Consider the following 20,931-nt stretch of genomic DNA (forward strand, 5'->3'; position numbering starts at 1 on the left):
GCCAGAGGTAAGAGGAGGTTTCTTTTGGTCGTGACGGACTACTTTACAAAGTGGATCGAGGCCGTGCCTCTGCAATTGGTAAAGGAGGTCCAAGTAATCAAGTTCTTGTGGGAGAACATTATTTGCCGTTTCGGGTTGCCTTATGCTATCATTGCAGATAATGGAATGTAGTTCACGGGATCAAGAGTTAAGAGCTTTCTACAGGCCTATCATGTGAAGCAGGGATTCTCGGCCCGCATAACTGACGGTGAGGCAATGGGGGCGCGTAATCCTCCAACAAGACCATACTAAACAATCTCAAGAGAAAACTGGAGAGCAAGAAAGGGTCCTGGGCCGACGAGCTCAATCATGTACTATGAGCATATCGGACAACTCTGCGGACCACTACCATGGAGACCCCCTTTTCGTTAGCATATGGTGTGAAGGCCGTGATACCAACAGAACTGGTGGCAGCGACTACTAGAACCTTAGCCGTCAAGGACGGCTCAAACTGGGGCATCCTTGCCAGAGATATGAATCTAGCGGAGGAAAGAAGAGATACCGCGCGCATTAGACTAGAAGAGTACCATCGCCGCCTCCAACGGCAGTACAACAAGAAGGTGAAGCTAAGGACCTTTAAGGTGGGAGACAAGGTACTCCGGCGGGTGACCCCCAACACCAAGAAAGTGAGCGAGGGAAAGCTGGGTCCAACATGGGAGGGGCCTTATGTGGTGGTTGAGGTGGGAGGATCGGGCACCTACAGGTTGCGGACCTTGGAAGGGAAAACGGTTGAAAAATCGTGGAATGTAAGGCTGCTAAAAAAATTTCATGAGTAAATGTAATGGGAGTGGCTGTAAACTGCATGAGCTAGTTGTACATATATAAAACCTTAGCACTTTTGGGATGAGTAAGGTCGCATGAATTTTTACTGCCTTCATAGTAAAGGGAATGGAAGGGGGGAGCCTTTCGAGGACGAGAGGTCTAGAACTCAGTCGGGGCAAAAAGAGTTGTCCACGACGGGAGCGAAATCACACACGAGCCGGGGCGAGTGGAGTCGCCCCGGACAAGATGTGAGATGCCGGCAAGAGGAAGCGAAGATGCTTCCTCTCGCCGCGGACAAGGGGTCCGACATATGGAGAGAGGGAGGGCAGGGGCCCCGACCTTAACATGGGGCAAAGGGAGCGAGTGCTCCCGACCAAACAGGTGAAGACGATGATAGAGGTTCACTACTGCTAAAGCCACGCAGGTATCGGGTACCGACAAGAGCACTTGGAATTCACAAAGATAAAATATAAGATAAATACCAAAATCAGTTATCCTCAACCAGAGGGAGTAAAAATAAAATGAAATGTATCAGAAGTATTACCAATTACAACAAAAGAAGCCCGGCGGGGGCACAAAGCGAGGCCATTTCGCTTAAACGATTTAAACATTTTCATGTATCACTGACTCGACGGCTTCCTCTATGACGGCATCTGCAGCAGCGTCTATCACCCCGGCCACTAAGACAGCGGCCTCATCGACCACTGGAGTGGATGCCGGAGGTGGTACAGCAACCTCAGAAGGGGGGGCAACGGCCGGAATTTCAGGAAGAAGCCGCCCTTCTTTGATCAGCCGCTCATGCTCCTCCTTGATCTTCTTGGCCACTCTCTTGTCTGCCTGGGCACGAAAGTGATCCTGGAGCTCGTCCATGTTGGTGTCGTGCTGCCTATGGAGGGCCGCCATTTCAGCCTGGTGCTTCTCAGAGAGGGAGGCCAGAGCGGCGGTATGCTGCGCTAGGAGGGTTTCCCGCTGATTACTCAGGCGGTCATTAACTTTATCCATGTAAGCAAGGTGGGGGCCTCCGCCTTGATCTTGGCTTCCGCGGCTCCCCGAAGGCTCTAAGTCCGCGGCGCGTTTTTTCTCGGCTTCCAGCGGCAACGCCACCATCGGTTGGTCGATCCTTGCCCTTGCACCAAAAAGGCCTCGGATCATGTAAGAGATGTCCAAGCTCATCTGAAAAGAAGTAACTGTAGTTAGAATATTCAGTGGGAGGAAGGGAAGACACCCAGTAAGAGGAAGAGAGTACCTTCTCCCAACCAGTGTAAAAGGTTCGGTGAGAGTGAAACGTTCCCCCGTCAGCATATGCCATGTCTCTAGGAAGATGAGAACCGTAGAACAGAGAAGAGGCCACGGCGGCGTTGTCCAAGGCCGAATCGCGGATGTTGAGAGTGCGGTTTCGAACCTTGAAGGTGGGGCAGAAAGTATGAATGGGCTCAGTGCCCCCTTTCCGGGCGGGGCCACCTCCTTCCTGTGCCACCGCCGCACACGAGGGGAGCAAAGCAGGTGGTCGGTGGACTGATGGGCGGGGTCCTCTTCAAACGCAGAAGTCCGCGGAAGTTTAGACGCCGGGGGAGGAGAGGATTGAGCCGCAGCTGTAGGGACAACAACGGAGACCTCATCATCTGAGTCGCTGTCGAAGAGCTTACGCTTGTGGGCGCCCATGTCGGAATGGGGAGAAGTGGTGGAGAGTGAATGAGGAGAAGAGTATTGGTCTTCCCAAGTGGTCAGGGACCGATAAGGGTGAGGGTCAACGGAATGAGGTGGAGAAGCGGAGGATGAAGGTGGGGGACCACGAACTGGCCTGTGGCGGGGGGAAGCTTTCTTGGAATGGCGCTTCTTCTTGGGAAGGGGTGTATCCCGAGGCTTTCTCTCTTTGGGCGGTGGGGGGCGATAAAAAGAGAAACAATATTTTCCGATAAGTTTCAGTTGAGGATCGGAAAAGGGGAGTAAGCGATGTGGTCAATCCCTAGTACCGCTGGATTGTTCCGGCCCGTGTCGCGAATCTTCCGGGCGGTGGTGGAAAAGAAATTATCGTAGGCTGCGACTTCGAGTCCGGACGCCCAACCCTCAAAAAAAGACGGTCAAGTCGAGGGTGGAACAAAAGACCTACACCAAGGGATTAGTAGAGAGGCGGACTCACCCGGGGAGAAAAGCCGGTGATTAAGGTTCAAGTCGGGAGGAAGATCCCGGAGAGAAAGTTCCCGTGAGATGTAAAAAGGGTAATGGTGCCACAACTTGTCCAAGGAGGTGACACGGAGTATGAAGTCTTTGCTTTAGGTCTAACGCAGAAAAGAGTGGTATCCCACGCCGACATCCTTGGTGCTCTTTTATGTAAAATGAGCAAATCATGTCGCTGGATCGTTATTTGAGGACTTTGGACCCGGTTGTAGTGGTTCGCAGCATACATAACCCTCCAGAAATTGCCGATGCCTTGGCAAAAGGGATGTTGAAGTGATTGCACACCTCGATGTCAAAGGCGGGTGGGGCAAACGGAGGCGGCTACAATCTGCCTACCGCGGCAACTAGACAGAGCCCGGCTTGTAGGGAACCAAGTGAGGGTAGTAGGTTAAGCCGGGGACATGTTCTAAGATGACGTCGGTATATGCGAAAGCCTTTAACAGCCGCCGAGATTAGGTCGACGGGCTGGGCGGGGGGCGGAAGGGTAAAGGGCGCCCGAGGAGGTGGAAGGAGCCCCGATCCGGTCGGGTGGGTGGGGAGGCGACACCGTGGGATGGGGAGGAGAATGAGGTGTCGGATCTGGAAACCGACATCGAGGTCAGGGAAGAAGTCACACAGTCAAGACAGGTTGAAGAGAGGAGAAACCGAACAGTCTCAAACTCAAGAGAGAAACACGCAATATAGCAAATAAATGGATTAAAGAGGAAAAGGGACCAACCTGAGAGAAGGGGGGAGCAGCAGGAACAAAACTCTCAGCAAAAGAAAACAGGAAGGACAGCCGCGCGCGTGACCGGAGTAGTTAACCAGGAGGAAGAGTAGAGAGAGAGGGAGAGCAACTGGGAAGAAAACGAAAGACTGAATGGAGGAGAGGAAGAATCGAGTGGGCTTTTTATAATAGGAAGGGGCAAAAGGGTAATTGAAGGGGGCTGAAATCGAGGCGGCATCAAAAGGGATCAGTCAGGGAGTGACGCGTGGATGCGCAAGAAACGAGGGGGCACAAGTTATAATTGCGATGGGACTCGTGAGTCCAGCGATGAAAAAGAATCTCTGGGGGCCGCGGATGGAAATGTGACGTGGTGGACTCTCGACTCCCCGACCACCAAATGGTCGCGGACTCGAGAGGGGGCATATGTAGTGGTAGTATAGGGGCCCGAAGTGTCAAAGGGAGGATACGCCCGAGTCAACGAAAGGTATTGAGCCGCGGCGTACAGGATCAATGCTAAGGCACATGGTCGCAGTACGGAAACCCTACACGCGGAGAGAAGGAGACCGCGAGATGGAAGGACAGGTGGAAGGCCCGGATGGAGTAAGAAACTGATATAAAGAGAAAGAGAGAGAGGAAGAAAGGGGAAAAAGAAAAAGAGGGAGAGGGGGGAGTGAGCGGCCATCAGAGAAGAGAGAGAGGGAATAGAGATTCAAGATCTAGTGAATAGTGACAGTAATAAGGTGTGAGTTGTAACAGCAACTACACTGAATTAACCTCAAAGAATAATTAATGGGAAATCGGAAACTTGATGCAACTGCATTGAACTAACCTAAAAGAATAATTAATGAGAAATCGAAAACTAGATGCAATAACTACATTGAATTAACCTCAATGAATAATTAACAGAAAATAAGAAACTTGATACAAATGCATTGAACTAACCTCGAAATATAGTTATATTATTTGTAGGGGAAATATAATGTCTCAACAAGTATATTTTTGTATTTTAAATAGTGTTTATCATAATTCTTTTATTATGATTAAGAGTGTCTTGCTATTCAAGTAGTTTCAATATCATCTTCGCTACATTGAGCATTCTCATAAAACTTTAATTATTAAACCTAACAACTAAAAGAAGTCGATAGGTTTTATCAAGGTATTCTTTTATTATGATTAAGAGTGTTTTGCTATTTAAGTAGTTTCAATATAATCTTTGCCACATTGAGCATTCTCATAAAACTTCAATTATTAAACCTAACAACTAAAAGAAGTCGATAGGTTTTATCAAGGTTTGGTGTTTTATTTTTATTGAGAGTGGTGCAAGAAATTTGAATAAGTGATTAATATAATTTTCATATATCTCAATTAGTATAGTATACCATAATTAACATGGACATTTAAATTGGACCAGCATTTTTTCTACCATGAAATACCCTTGATAAAATATTAAAATCAATTATTCAATACCTTTAAGAAAGACTACTTCGTCATTTCAAAATTTACTACCATCTATACCCTTAAGATTACATAGTAACTTAAGGACGTATGTGTAAATTCAGGTCGGAAACCAACTACACGCCACGATTCAATTGTTCGCGACTTACCCTTCATTAATTGCCAAATAATTACCTTTTATACCGAAATTAAATGCAAGAAACCAGCCGTCTCTTTTCTTCTTCTCTTCTTCTTCTCTCTCCCAAATCTCCCCTAATTTGCTCTCCCTTATAAAAACTTAAACTGAAAGCCACAAAAAAAGAAACAAACATACCTGATTGTCTCTCTACTGCCGATTATTATTAGAAGTCAAGTTTAACAAAAAAATCTCGGTTTCAAAAGATAATATATTTGTCCTCTATTTGATTACTTGATTTCGATATCGATATCGGTATTGATTTAAAGCCCTTGTGCATCTCTTCGTCCTCTTGGTTCATGTTTTTTTTTTCATCTAAGATTGTATTGTTTTATAAATTTTACAGGTACAAGATCGGTATTTCTTGCACTGCTGTATAGACTATGGACTTTATTTACATATGTTGCTTACAATGTTTGATTCTAAAATTAAATATTTGAATCTATGTCTATCTCATGAGACCTTTTATTTGAAGGTATTGAGATAATGAGATATATTGCGCGCCTACAGCTGATGCTAGGGATCTGTGGCAAGCATCAATGACCCATATTGCCCTTGAGGGAGGATGCTTTGTTCTGTCGGCAAACCAGTTCTGCCGAAGAAAAGACTATCCACCTCCTCCATAGTACACATTCTCAGGTACAAATGAAGATTTTTCACCGGAGTCAGTGGTATGTCCCGGAGGCGGTGTCATAATTTCCCCGTCAGGGGCTATTTTGGCCGAACCCAATTACGAAGGGGAGGCTCTCATCTCAGATGACCTAGGTATGATAATCCTTCTTTAACCAAATTCTGTAATTCCAAGATTCTAACATGTAGCTTCGAGGGCACCTTTGTGCTTGAAGATGAAAGCATGTTAGGCTCCCTAGAAGGCTAGAAGTATCTCGAAACATGGATAATTTCTAAAACAGGATAGTTTGAATCATGAACTGTTAAGAAAAAACATGGAGTTGAACCAGTGCAATGCATATGACAAACGTGGGTTGTCTTGACTGCATTACCTATTTGAAGGTAACATATTATACTCCTTGATATAAACAATGAAATAAAGATATGATATCATTATGTGTCTATGTTATTTATACCCTTCTATGGTATGGTGGGTGTCAACAAATCCTATTTGGGAGTTCAGGTGTTTTTTTGAATCTCACACTCCATACCAAGTTGGACTCTGACCCCATGCATCCATGCAACAAAGACCATAACTTAATTAGGATGGTCACTCGGTCTCTCCTAAAATGGCAAGGAGACATGTGAGAAAGGTAAAATTATTAAATTAGCATGCCTCTGTACGTACTTATATGGGATTAAGTGAATAATTTTTAGTTCATGTATCTAACTCAACTACTTGAGTTTAAGGTTTAGGTGACAACTGTTACCTTGGTTTGAAAATTTAAGTAGTTAGGCTCCACTTGGTATGAAGCAAAAGATTGCGAAAGTGCAAAACAAATCTTGAGTGAGTTGATAAGAAATGGGCTTTGAGGTGTAGTAATACCTAGTATAATTCCCAGTTCAAAAATCATGTCGTTGGTGCTAAATCCAATAACATGTTTGTAGTTTGGAACTTGGAACTTGGAGGTGGCAGAAATGTTTTCGTGGAATTTTTATTGTATTTAGATATCAGCTATCAATAATATAATTGACCTCACCCATCTCTCTTTCAAAATTCGACAATTTTGCTATTATTATTTTGTTGATTTTGTTATTAAATTAGTTGGTATTGATTTTTGCTTTTTGTTTCCAATTCCTTAGATCGAACATAACTAATGAATGACTTCTGTCAAATTTTGCCTTTTATAATGATTTTTCATTTGTTTAGGAGGATGCGTGGTGGTTTCCTGCTTGGTCGTCAACGTGGGAGGAAGGAACCCATCAAAAAATCTTCAGATGAGCTGAACCAGGAATCGGATAACTATCGTGCTGAAGCCATGAATACTTCCTATTGTATTGGTATACGTACAAAGAATGAGTTGATCAAAAGTGGCGTTGGAGCATTGATGCAAATATCTTTGAATCTCCATCAATTTTTCATAGGTAGTAAACTCTGCTCCAAATTAGCTACCTGATGCAGATGGTTTATCTATTTTATGAAGTTTAGAGTGACAATGTTATCTGTGTGGTATCGTAGTATCATTGATTTTAAAAGCAGTTAATTTCATACATTATTCTTTGCTGTCATTTGTGGATGCAATATACTGCAATTTGCAGTCACCGTTTGTGAACCTATAAGGCATAATCAAAACAAATAAAATCCTATCTCCAAATTCAACTATTGAGATTCATTTGTGCAATGTTTAGTCATATAAACAACCATGTTAGTCAGAGATTCAGTTGTGATAGTAAAAGTAATAGCATTGAATAGAACGGTGTGGTTCAGTAGAAGTATTGCTTGGATTTGTATGCATAATTCTATATTTGATAACATGCCATTCTGGTATGTACACTAATAGTTCATTGAAATGGAAGTAACATTTGTTTAAAAAAAATAAAAAAAAAAAATCGTGTGTATACTTTGTGATAGATAGTAAGTTTTAGATTTTGAGTGTATGGTCTTTGTGTTTCATGTAGTATTATAGCAAATTATGCCCAAAAATAACATTATCATTCAATGCTTGACCATCCTTCAAATATGTTTTAAAATTGCGTCGGCTTTTTATTGAAAAATTCCTGACTTATCCGAGGCTAACAATTGCACCATATCAACTTTGACATTTTACGTATTCTATGGATGAGTTCATACTTCATTAAGCAGTCTTTTATTTGTGCTCTTTATCTTCCCAACTCAATAAGATGTTTGGGATGTTTCTTTCTTATAGATTTAATTTAAACATGCGACCGGAAAATCTAGACTTTGTTAGGCACTTCCTTTGTATTTGATTTAGTTTTACATGAGCATGATATTTCGTAAGTCATGACGTTGTTACTGTAATACATGTTGGTACTTAAGGTGTATGGCCTTATGGTTCCTATAGTAAAACTTTTCTATATGTAAGTTGGTCAGTCATGGAAGACTATGCCGGCTGATTTTACTCTTTGGCAAGAACAGAGATTCATTTCTAATCTTCGAGGTACAGGAGCTGATGTTTTCGCTTGAATAGTGGCAATGATGAGAATTGTGATAAGCAATGAATGGAGCTTTTGCGGAGGTTCAAGAGTTGTTCTTTGTCTGAAAGTAGTCAGATATGTGCCCAATGGAAAAGCTTTGTTATGAAGTAAATGCTTCATGTAAGATTGTAATCCTTTTGCTCATTGAATTTTCCTTCAGTAGTTTTGCTCATTTGTAGAAAATATAATATTGAACTGGCTTATGAGCATCATATTGAAAATTTTTATATTAATTGTTTGTCGAGTAACAGTTATTGATTTGGACCAATTTTATAGTATAGGTTTGAAAATTGTGGCGAAATCAAGACAATAGCTTGCCTCTCCGACTTCTCCAAGATTGAGGGAATGGGATAGACCAACTAGATGGTTTGAATACTTGACTTCTTAAATGAATTTTCCAGTTACGTCATCGTCTTGGAAGCATGTAAGTTCTGAAGTATACCCACATGAGTTTGGTAAAATCCCAGAAAGTTGAGGTTTGAATATGCATTCAATAGTACTGACTGTCGCAGAAGGTTTGTTTGGCTAAGATGTATAGGTTGAACCAGATTCTGGTTATGCTAACCCTGTTTCACATGTGTGCTTGGAATAGTTTTGAAAGTGGGTGTCGTTCCAAATCATCTGAAAATTTGTCTGCTGGATTCAAAGAACTTTCTACTCGAAGTGCCTGAACTCGATGGAAAAACTCACAAGGTTTGATTGGTTATTTTTGTTATTGTTTATAATTAATTGTTGGGGTTTTGTTAATTAAATGCTTTTTTTTAAACCCAGATGTATAAAGGAGGAAAGATTTGCTTGACAGTTCATTTTAAACCATTGTGGGCGACAAACCGGTATGTGGAATGTCTTTTTTTCTAATGCAATTTAAGGATCGATGGGTTGGTTTCCTTAGAAGTTGCAATTTTGTTGTAATTACCTTGATGCGTGGATGTTAGTAAGTTGTTGTTTGCTCATCTTTTGATTCTTTGTATGCGTTCCACTTTTTTCTCATGTAAATACTTGAGTGTAGCAAAGGGATGTATATCTAAGTATCTACCTATAGATTGTAGATTCCACAACAACTCAATAGGGTGATACTGGGAAAGTATATGGTTCCCCCAAGAAGTTGGTGTGTCGTGTGTGTAGTAAAACTATGTACATATGTCTAATACTAGATATAAGTGAGAGAAAAGTGAGGGAAGGGGAAAAAGGAAAAAGATGAGGGGTGGAGCCCCCCCCCCCCCCCTGCTCAAGAGCTTGCTTGGCTCGTGGATTGTAGGTTGATCAGAAACTTCATATATATTGTCCACTGACATTCTACAAGTCAAATTACTATTTATAGAAATTTATCACCGAGCTTAAATTCTGGACAGATCAAATCTATTTACTCGCCTTGATGCAGTGTTTTGTGCAAATGGAGAATACATAAAAAATTCAGGAATCCACTAATTACGATATCTATTGGCATGGGGATTCTGGACCAAATATCTTCATAGAAGTTGATGCCACTGCACTTAAAGTTTTCACCTGCTTTTAAGGAAAGATTAGCCGAAAAGTCCTCCATGATGTGGTATATATATGCTACTAGGATAACTTTTCATCGTTCTTACAGATCTATATGTGAGTTCAGGATCATGTAGCTCTGTTAAATTGGCTTTGCGTAGATTTAATTTTGATTTAATGCACACCATGATATGTAAATTTAATTTTGTATACAATATATATTATTATTATTATTATTATTATTATTTTAATGTGCTTAAGCTATAGTGCGCACCTATAATAGTTGACTTGCAGTTTAAATGGTCGGCAATTTTATGGAAGTACCAACTGCTCCATTTTGGTTTTGGGCCATGTGTGTCTTCAAGTTTATTTATATATGATATAATTAATCTATATTCGTAGGTACCAACTGCGATTGGAGATAAAAGACGAAACATCTACCGCAAGAGTTGTAGCATTTCGAGATGAAGCAACAACACGCCTACAAAAAAACTGAACAGGAACTAGCTCATATTGAATCGCAGGTATATATATATATATATATATATATATATATATATATATATATATACCTGCTACTTTGAACACACATATCCAATTGCATTTTAAATTGTGCACATTTAATTTTCCAGGAGAATGGTACAGAGATTATATTACAACTGTTCCAAAATTTGGTGGGATATAAGGCCATGTTTCAGATAAAAAAATAACAAGTTTCAACAAGCAACACAAAAACAACTTCTTCACCCTTTCAAAAGTCTCTCCAATCATGAACAAGTCAACAAGTGATGCAGCACCAAGTCTGAATGAAAATGTAATTGTAACACCGTACCTTTACAATTTCAATTGCTTTCTATAAACTTTTCTCATCTCTATTGTGTGCATTCATACAAATCTCTTTTTCCTTTGGTAGTGAGGACATATACTTTAACAAAGAACTTAACTCCAATACGGAGAAATCCACTTGGCTTCACATAACTAGCTTCTGTCCATATCGATATTTTGTTCTTTTGCAACTTTTCAACTAATTTTGACATGTACAAAAGATGATTTTGGTTTTAAAGCGTCTTTTAATATAGGTGTTTAAATATACTTCGATGTACTTTGCCTTTCTAATGATACAGCTGGCCCCATTACAAATGTATGTACTATTTAATCCATCTTTCTTCATATGGTTCACTTTTGCAATATCTATTTTACATGGTGGCATCCACAGTTGATTATGATACGATGCTCCTGTAAGTGGTGCACAACAAGAGCTTGCAGTGTTGGAGGCTCGAGGTTTATTGACACGACCTGTCATTTTCGAGGTTCATTCTACTATTTTTTTTAAGTGATTTATAATTTGAGTTTTCTTTATTAGGTTTCAGGCACTTTGGTTTAAGGGAGTCTTGCATTGTTGAATGTAATGAAAGTGAAGGGGCTGTGAGGAGAACAGACCAAATATTTCACAAATGTTCTGGCAGAGTTGTGCAATTTGATACGCCTGAAATAGTTATCTGCCTGAAGGAATGAAACTGTATTCAGAATATGGGATATGGATATTGTTAGCATCTTGACAGCTATGGATGCTTGGGGCAGGTTACCAGTGAGTCATTGTCTCTTATTATTTCATACTTTTGATCATACGCTCTGATTAGAATAAGTATTCTTATCTTCATCTTCTTACCTTCTCTATACCAAGGCAAACCCATGTATCCGCTTCAACAAGGAGGGAAGCCTATTCACTGTTTTTTTGCAAATCACAATGCGATAAAAATATTGAATGGTTCTCACTACACATTGACTGCCCACATTCTTGAGCATGGCCCATGAGTTGCAGATCATGGTATCCATTAGTTTTTAAAATGTTCATATGGAAAGGTAGGTTATGTATATACATTCCCATTGGAGGATGGTGTTCTGTTTGGACTCCAACAAAGCTATTTTAAGGAGATTATGTAAACCTTTTTAGTCATGGCCTATAACCCAACATTTTTATTCATTTTTGTTATTACTTCGACCTTGATCTTTAATTATGGTTTTGTTCTCTTTATATACCTCTGCTATCTTCAATGCAGGTGCAATCTAAAGCCACCAGTTTACTCTAATGGCTCATTTTACGGTGTACCAATGCCTGTGTGTTATCCGTGTTTTGTGGAGATACCTTAAGTTGGAATAAGGGCTTTTTAAGGATCCTATTCTTCTGTATTTCTTTCATTTTGTTATTTCACACCAATAGGCACTCGCTATCTTTTTAACATGTACAGAAGATATAATGGTAAACATTGGTGGGCTCTTTCAGAAGGTTTGAATAAAGCGTAAAACATGTTCGGACTATACAACATATCCTTCAACCACCAACTATAGCATCTCTGTTACCACTAAAGGATCTATTTTTGGGATATGATGCTCCTCTATCCTTCTTCACATGTAGTCTAGAAATTTTGAGTGGTGCATCATACCTTCAGTGATCCTAATTCTTGCAAGCATGCTTGCTTAATGACCAAATGATTGTAAACTTGGAATAAAAATAACAATTTGTATATCAGTTACAAGGCTTTTAGTGCTTCTTATATTTGGGATTGGTGCCATTGCTTTGGCAAGTAAAATAGTTAACATATTAGATCGTGGTAATCAGATATATAAATTTGTGCTTCTACTGTAGAACGCTACTCCAAGTGCCATATTACTTGGTGGGAGCATTTTCCAGCTTGAAGTGGTATGCAGTTCTTTAGGCTTCTTCCCTTCTCTTCTAACCAACATATCTTTGTCATTTTTTCTCTTACCATGTATATCGCTATTTTCTTTAATTTGCTACCATGTATTTGAGATACATAAGGAAGATTTTGTTTAAATATTCAAATTTTTTGTTATCTCTATTTTCTTTAACCAACACATGTCATCATGTCAACAGATCGATATTGCGAAATACCAGAGCAAACGTCCTCTATAAAATACTCAAATAGAAGCAATAACTCAAAACCACCTTACCAGTTCACGCTCAACGAGCGTGCCCAAAAGGCTAGTTAGTATTAGAGTTTACAACAAATTGAAGACTCTGTGAAACCTTGAAAAATAGAGTTAAGAGAGTATATATATATCTATAATATACTAGTTTTCGAACCCGTCCTATGAACGGGTGTCGTTATATTAAATTATTCTAAAAAATATTAGCGACTATGCATAGCTATGAGATATGGAAATTATATTAATTACTCATTCAAATTTATATCACCACTCTCTATAAAAAGAAAACACCAAACCTTGATAAAACCCATCAACATAATTTTGTTGTTAGGTTTAATAATAGAAGTTTGATTGAAGTTTTGTGAGAATGCCCAATATGGCGAAGATGTTATTGAAGTTACTTGAATAGCAAAACATTCCCAATCATAATAAAAGAATTACAATAAATACTACTTAAAATGTAAAACTATACTTTCCGATTTAATGTAAAACTATGTTTCGGGGTTAGTTCAATGCATTTGCATCAAGTTTCCGATTTTACGTTAATTATTCTTTGAGGCTAGTTCAGTGTAGTTGCATCTAGTTTCCGATTTTCTATTAATTATTCTTTGAGGTTAATTCAATGTAGTTGTATCAAGTTTCTGATTTCCTGTTAATTATTTTTTGAGGTTAGTTCAGTGCAGTTGCACCAAGTTTATGATTTCCCGTTAGTTATTCATTAAGGTTAATTCAGTGTAGTTGCATATAGTTTTCAATGTTTCGTTAATTGCTCATTGAGATTAGTTCATTGCATTTGCATCCAGGTTTTAATTTCCCGTTAATTACTCTTTGAGGTTAGTTCAATACATCTACATCCAGTTTCTGATTTCCCGTTAATTATTTTTTGAGGTTAGTTTAATGCATTTGCATCTAGCTTCCAATTTCCGGTTATTTATGCTTTGAGGGTAGTTCGATGCAATTACATCCGATTTTCGATTTCCAGTTAATTATTTTTTTAGGTTATTTCAATGCATTTGCATCCAGTTTCCAATTTTCTGTTAAATATTCTTCAAGGATATTGCATCCAATTTATGATTTCCTAGCATGTTAGTTAATCTATGATTTTAGTTTAATATAGTTGCATCCAGTTTATGATTTTTTAGTTAATTATTCTTTGAGGTTAGTTCAATGCAGTTGTATCCAATTTTCGATTTCTCGTTAATTGTTCTTTTAGGTTAGTTCAATGCATTTGCAGCAAGTTTTCAATTTCCCGTTAATTATTCATTGAGGTTAGTTCAATGCAGTTGCATCCAGTAGTCTTCGATATTTTGTTAATTAGTCTTTGAGATTAGTTCATTGCATTTGTATCCAGTTTCTGATTTGTCATTAATAACTCTTTGAGGTTAGTTTAATACATCTGCATCTAGTTTATGATTTCTAATTATTTATGTTTTGAGGTTAGTTCAATGCAATTTCATCCGGTTTTTTATTTCCCGTTAACTATTATTTGAAGTTATTTCAACAGTTTCTGATTTCCCGCCAATTATTCTATAAGGTTAGTTCAATGCAGTTGCATTCGGTTTTTGATTTCATGTTAATTATTTTTTTTGGTTAGTTTAATGCATTTGTATCCAGTTTCCGATTCCCCATTAATTATTATTTGAGGTTTGTTTGATGCATGTGCATACCGTTTCCGATTTCCCGTTAAATATTTTTCAAGGATTTGCATCCAATTTCTAATTTCCCGTTAGTTATTGACGTTAGTTTAATGCAGTTGCATCTAGTTTCCGATTTCTAGTTAATTACTTTTTGAGTTTAGTTTATTGCATTTGCATAAAGTTTCCGATTTCCCGTTAATTACTCTTTGAGCTCAGTTCAATGTATTTGAATCCAGTTTTCAACTTCCTTTTAATTATCCAATGTGGTGTGTAATACTAACTTTCTATTAATCCACTTGTAGTGTTCTTGCAAACATGACATAAAAATAAATTATGTTTGATTTACTATATGAGATTATCAAAGATTATCCAGTTCTCGATTTTCTGTTAATTATTCTTTAAATTATATCTGACTCACTATGTGGGATCTTCAAAGATTATCTACGAACAGGTCCTGTCATATTAATTGTTCTGAAAAATATATGCAACTATATATGCAAAACTATTATATACAAATATTATATTGATCACTCATCCAAATTTCTTATAATATGAAAACCCCACGTACGTACTCTCTGATAAATCATAAAATTGAATAGTTTACCTACGAAATGAACGATGAACTCAAAACGTAAGTAAACTAAAACTATCTTATGAGCCTATATTTATCAAAGTTTCTACTCTCAATCCTATGAGATATAGTGGAGTAGAGTGATTCGTTCCACTCCTAGTCCTTCCGCATGCTGTGTTCTCTACGTATAAGTATTCTTAACTCTAAAGTCTAATGAGAGATTTACGAAGTGGCAACTAGACTACGATGCAACTACCCACAAGATGCAACTAGTCGATTATCAGAACAACTATGGGAATGCTACGTTGATTCGATGATAAGGAGTTAGAGGGGGGATTGATTCCACCTTGGCTTCGACTTAATCCTATTAACGATTTTAATCATCGTATCCGAATTTGAATCGCCCATGAAACAATATGGTTTCTCCTAATCCCTAATTACACATGGCATTTCTACCAATTCATAACTAGTATGTGAACGATTAAACCCATTCTCATGGTGAACTAATCGTTTCTAGATTGGAAAGGAAATTACGACGACTCTACAATAATCGGAGTCAAGCTTTCATCAAGGCTTCTCAACCCCCTCAATGGAGGTTTAGCTGAGAATCATTACGCAATCATTTTCGATTAAATTAAAACTAAACATAATACAAAGAATTGAAATTTACTAATCTAAATTAAACAATAATTAAAATCTAATTAATAACTAAGAATTGAATAACAAGTAATAAATGAAATCAGGTCTAACACAATGTAAATGACAAGAATCGAAATTGACAAATAACTATTTTATTTATCAAACTAATTAAGAACAATTGATTCTAAGAGTTTAATCTAAAACAAGAATTGGATTTGAAACTAAACTTAATTAATTAAAAACAATTAAATCTAGATCTAGAAGTTATTCTAATGGCTACTTTCTATTCTAAGCTACCTTTATTTTCTAACCTAACTATCTACCATTAACAAAGAGTTAAGCTTTGGTTTTTATACTTTCAGATCCAAAAATCGTGCATGGGCTTGGAGCCATGTTTTGGGCCAGAGAATCAGGCCCAAAACCCAATTCTTTCAGTCCAAAAAGGCCTCTTCAGCTGCAGTTGGCTTCAATAGACTTTTAATCCACTTTTGCTCCTCTGATTGGATCAAGGCTTAGACCATTGGAAAGCTCTTTCCGAGCCGGTCATTTTGACATAAGGTAGGTCCCATTCCGAGGTCTGAGTCCAAAGATATGGCCTTCGGAAGTTCTCGACTTGACTTCGGTTTTTTTACGCGTTGACTTTTCAGCTTTTGACCGAGCTTTAGAAAGGCTTTGTCTTCTTGAATCTTGGCCTTTAATCACGGAACTCCTTAGTAATCGACCTTTGCTCCTTTATCTCGCTAAAGTGGCACATATCGCACATAATGGACTTTGAAGCCACGGAATGCATAAAAACACGTAATCGGTGTTAACTCTTAATTATTACTCACATAATTGTCTAAAAAAGTATGATATTTGAGGGTTAAAACTACAGTTTTGGGCTCTTATCAAACCATCCCCAAACAGCATTTTGCTTGTCCTCAAGCAAAGATGAGAAATTAGAATAAGTGACCAAAAATGGAGTTCTAACTACTCTCGTTTATTTGAGTCGCGATTGCATTGACCATATGCAACAAGGCCTTAAACCACTAGGAATTCCCTAGTGGACGAGTTATAGCCTCGTGAGAGTTTTCCAGTGAAGGTACTCACAAATTTCATCTCTACTACAACGACTAAGAAATAAAACTATTGTTTCCTTATTCATGCTCTAAATTAACTATACCTCTCACTAGCAATGCATATAAAGTAATCAAGTCGAAACCTAAGCTAATATATACATAATAATTAATCATCTACAATAAACATATATACAATGAGTAATACTATGAAATGCCTAGCAGGTTAGTTTACGAAACTTCGGGATATCGATCCTTAAGTAGGTTATCACAAATTAGTCAAGATCAACACTGATTTTTCCACTCAAGTTCATTTACTCCGATTAATGCGGTGGGCACACTTTACCTTACAATCTCAATAACAACAAGGGAGCCGGAATCGGTCAAACACATCTGCCACTTACTATCACACTAACCTATTCCTAATTGAGCTAGAGGTCTTTATTAGGTGTTACGGGGATTAGGAGATGGTTTAAGAAGGAAAGAAATGGATATTCAAAAGGGACAAGTCTAAGATAATAGAGTCTTCATATTATGTAACTTAGAGAAAACCTTGTTATTTTCTTTTGCTTCTATACTTTGTTTCCATCCTTAGCCCTATTTTTCTTTTTCTTTTCTTTGGCTTTTGACTCCCTTTTATTCTATTTTTCGAGTTTTTATTTATTTCTATTTTTTTTCTTTTCCTTGGATGGAAACTTCTTTTCTTTTTCTGAAGCAACTAACTAATTTTTGTTTACACAGGTTTTTCTCTTCTTCTTTCTTCACTCATTCTATTCTCAGACTTATTCTAGATTGGGTAAGTTGATTTTTTTTTTTTTTTTTTATTTTGTTTTGTAGAGGGGTAAAGGAATTGTGGTTTATGGAAGGCTAAAGAAAGGTTCAGAGGGGCGACTAGCGGAAAATAATTCATAGGTTTGAATTTTTGGCTATATCGATCCAAAGAGGGCCTAAATTCTCGCTTAGGATATGGTTTAGTGATCAAGCAAGTGGACGTGTGATATCTCTATCCGGATTTTACTTCTCCCTTGTGTCATTTCTCAAATGTTTTCGTATATAAGGCTTTAGGCTATATTCTCACAGGATTTGTAGAATAAGTACTCTAGCCTAGATTTCTAGAAACTTACTGCTAACAATCATCGATACTCATGTAATATATTTATAGATAGATGCAAAGATTATTACCTACATATTAACCTAAGTTTCTAAAAATTATTACGATGCAAAAAGCTACATTGAGACTTCTAGATTGTTAAGAGCATAGAAAGAAAAAACAATACCACTATTCCTAAGTGTATAGCATAGCTTATTTATTTATATTTTTGAATTTTTGAAATTTTAACTAGAAAACAAATGCATATTATACATATCTATATCCTAACAGATGCCTTAATTACACGTGTTTCTATGCCCCCCAAACAAGAAGCATGCTTTGTCCTCAAAGCATATAAATAAAGAGGGTAGGAAAAATACCATTGAAGCGCGTGAAATTCAAGAACATCTGCAAAACAAAGTTAGAACGTACTAATATAGGAAATAAAAACTGACTCAACTCGATAAGAGTTCTACCCATTATGGGGTTAACAAGAATGAAATTGCTTGGGACATAGCGGACACTAAATAGAATGAAAACTTACCTTATCTCCCCCGCGATTACTCATCATCTTCCTCATCCTCTTCTTCCATAAAGAAGTGAGGTTCCCTCGCGGCCGTCTGCCATGCCATGATAATTTGCCGGGCTTCCGCCATTTATCATCTATTATTGCTAACCTATTAAGAGCCACTTAGTGACGGCCGGGGTGGTGCAACGATGAGGTTGTATCCTCCACCCTTTGCCAAGTCATTACGCGGAAAGATCGAATAATACTATTGGTGGGTAAATGCGATTATGTCGGCCGTAATCCAATCCGCGGAAACGTATACAAAAAATAGGAAAGAAACATAGCATAATACGAGAAATTAGAACAGGCATAAGAATGTACTTATGCCTCATGCTATGGGATCGAGCTAAACTAGACATCAAGGTTCGGGGAAGGTCATGACACATACGTCCCGTGGCTAAAGCAAGGAAGACGCTGCAAGTGGCATCATTCACAGAAGAAAAACGTCATTCCCCTAAAATGTTTAGCATGATCCAAAACATAACAGTTCCTATGTTCATGGACAGGCTACCAAAGGTGACATTATATTCCCCTTGGTCCTCGATACGGAAAATGCCCGCGCCATACGACTCATGCAAAAACTCGTAAGTGTAGATATACATATTATCTACCCAATAGCACCATGGGTCTTGTATTTCAGCAGGCATAGCAAGTCCAAGAACAAATGCTAGCAAGAACCTGGTAATTTCCATTGGTTCATTATCAATGTTGATGGAGAACACTTGTTCTCCATCTGGTCTTTCAAACAAAATGCAGTTATCGTAAAAATAAGATGCTAGTGTTGGAGAATAAAGTGCATCGATCTTACCATAAGCGGCTCCCACTAACGTATGTGATCGCCTCGTGAAACCAAGCACCATAAGTAGTGCTTTGGAACAAATCTTCAAAGACTGTTCCGGTATCAATGTTGGACATGTCATCTCAAAATTACGCCCGGAATAGCCTGCGAATGATCCGGAAACTACCCCAGAAAACCGGAATTTTTCAGGTCCACGGAAAGTCGGTGAAGCTTTCTCGAAGATTTGGAATTCCAGTGTTTGAGCTGGTCGTGCTCAACTTTAAGCTGAAAAGCGCCTCGACAAAAAATCTGAAAAAAAAATTGCGAGCGAGTGCACTTTCGGTTCTTTGAAACTTCGGAAAATGAGGCTAAAGCGTGGGAATCGTGGGAGTGAAAGGTGAGTGATGGAGGTTAGGTGTAGTGTGAGTTGTGAGTGTAGAATGTATGAAGTTTATATAGGTTTTAAGTTGCTAAACCGGATTGGGGAAGTTGCCAAAAGGTTTTACGGGTTCAGGAAATACCAAAATTTCCAAACCCAAAAACGAAACAACTCATTTTCTTGATTCTAAAACAAACCTAGTATCTTTTAGGTTGAATTTATGATAGAATCTACCTATTTAATCGAGATTTCATCCTACCATGATACTTATTCATAGATATGCCTAAACGGCCATATTTTCACCTTGACTCATAATAAATTCTAAGGCGAGGGTCATATAAAAAAATTTTGGAATAGATAAAACCACCCCCAAACAATTTGGGAAGGTGGGATCAATATTAAACAACCACACATAATGAAAATAATCGCATTATATTAAAATTTTCATTCGAAGTACATTTCATTACAAAATTCAAATTACGAAAATAAAACTTACATTAAAATAAATGACAATAATAAAACTACAAATAAAAATAGAAACATCAAACGATACTATCCCTAATCACTCCGGTACTGGTAGAGGAGGGCACACGGTCCGGGGATGGCTCCTGAGCTCCCGATGGGCCAGCACCATTCGTCTTTCGGCGACAACGCTCGTGCCTCGATGGTGTGTCCTCAGAAGGAGAATCCCCGTGAGGTAGGAATCGTGCAAGCATGTCGGCCTGGAACTGACGCTGAGCTTCTAGCTAGGCCCTCATTTGTTCCCACCTCTCATCCTCTCCGGGTACGGATCTCGGTTATGATGGATAGTTGCCCTCGTCGAGTCCGAAGGTCTTCGCAGATAGTGTTGAGCTTAACGCATGCCACGATGAATCACAGCCATGCGTTCGCGATCCGACCAACACCTCTCCAAGGCATCCGAGATCAAAACAAGTCAATTCCTCCTCATCCTCCGAGGCATTCTCATTTCCACCATCCTCCCTCGGCGTTCTCATTTCCCCATCCTCCTCGCCCTCTACCCTATCATCCGGGCAACCTCCAAACTCGTTGGACACACTCCTTATAAATGCGAGGATTTCGGTGCAGGGTGATGTAAGACCTATCCCGGAGGGAGCTGCTCTCAACTTCAAAGATGATCTTGGTTATCAACACGGGGAAAGGTGCAACAGACTTCCCTACTCCCCTAATCATGCTAAGCAAAACTCCAAGATCTGAGAACTCATATTTCTGCTCCTGGAGTATCCATAAAATGTGGAGGCAGTTCAGACCGATGTCGCTGACCTTCTCCTTCCCCAGGATGTTCCGACCAATCCATCGAAGCTGCGACCCGGTGGTTGGATTCGAGGATGCTGGCGAACACAAT

The 20,931-nt window shown here is 38.8% G+C and overlaps 1 protein-coding gene and 1 long non-coding RNA gene across 4 annotated transcripts; both read left to right on the top strand.

Annotated features, from left to right (window-relative positions):
• The first annotated feature begins 389 nt into the window (after positions 1–389).
• LOC147490249 (uncharacterized) lies at positions 390–815 on the top strand. Its single transcript, XM_086574834.1, has one exon. The coding sequence runs from the start codon at positions 390–392 to the stop codon at positions 813–815; it is 426 nt and encodes a 141-aa protein (XP_086430960.1).
• Positions 816–9,189: 8,374 nt separating this feature from the next.
• Positions 9,190–12,221, top strand: LOC147490250 (uncharacterized). Of its 3 annotated transcripts, none has more exons than XR_015202359.1 (4): positions 9,190–9,253; positions 10,305–10,426; positions 10,535–11,483; positions 11,963–12,221. It is a non-coding gene; the product is annotated as an uncharacterized LOC147490250 (long non-coding RNA). The 3 variants fall into 3 exon arrangements; XR_015202360.1 differs by having other exon boundaries at positions 10,535–11,183; positions 11,266–12,221; XR_015202358.1 differs by having other exon boundaries at positions 10,535–12,221.
• The last annotated feature ends 8,710 nt before the right edge of the window (positions 12,222–20,931 follow it).

This window comes from Coptis chinensis, chromosome 7 (assembly GCF_015680905.1).
Source record: "Coptis chinensis isolate HL-2020 chromosome 7, ASM1568090v1, whole genome shotgun sequence".
Taxonomy (NCBI): domain Eukaryota; kingdom Viridiplantae; phylum Streptophyta; class Magnoliopsida; order Ranunculales; family Ranunculaceae; genus Coptis; species Coptis chinensis.

Coding starts and splice junctions, on each gene's coding strand:
- LOC147490249 (XM_086574834.1), top strand. CDS start 390: ATGGAGACCCCCTTTTCGTTAGCATATGGTGTGAAGGCCGTGATACCA.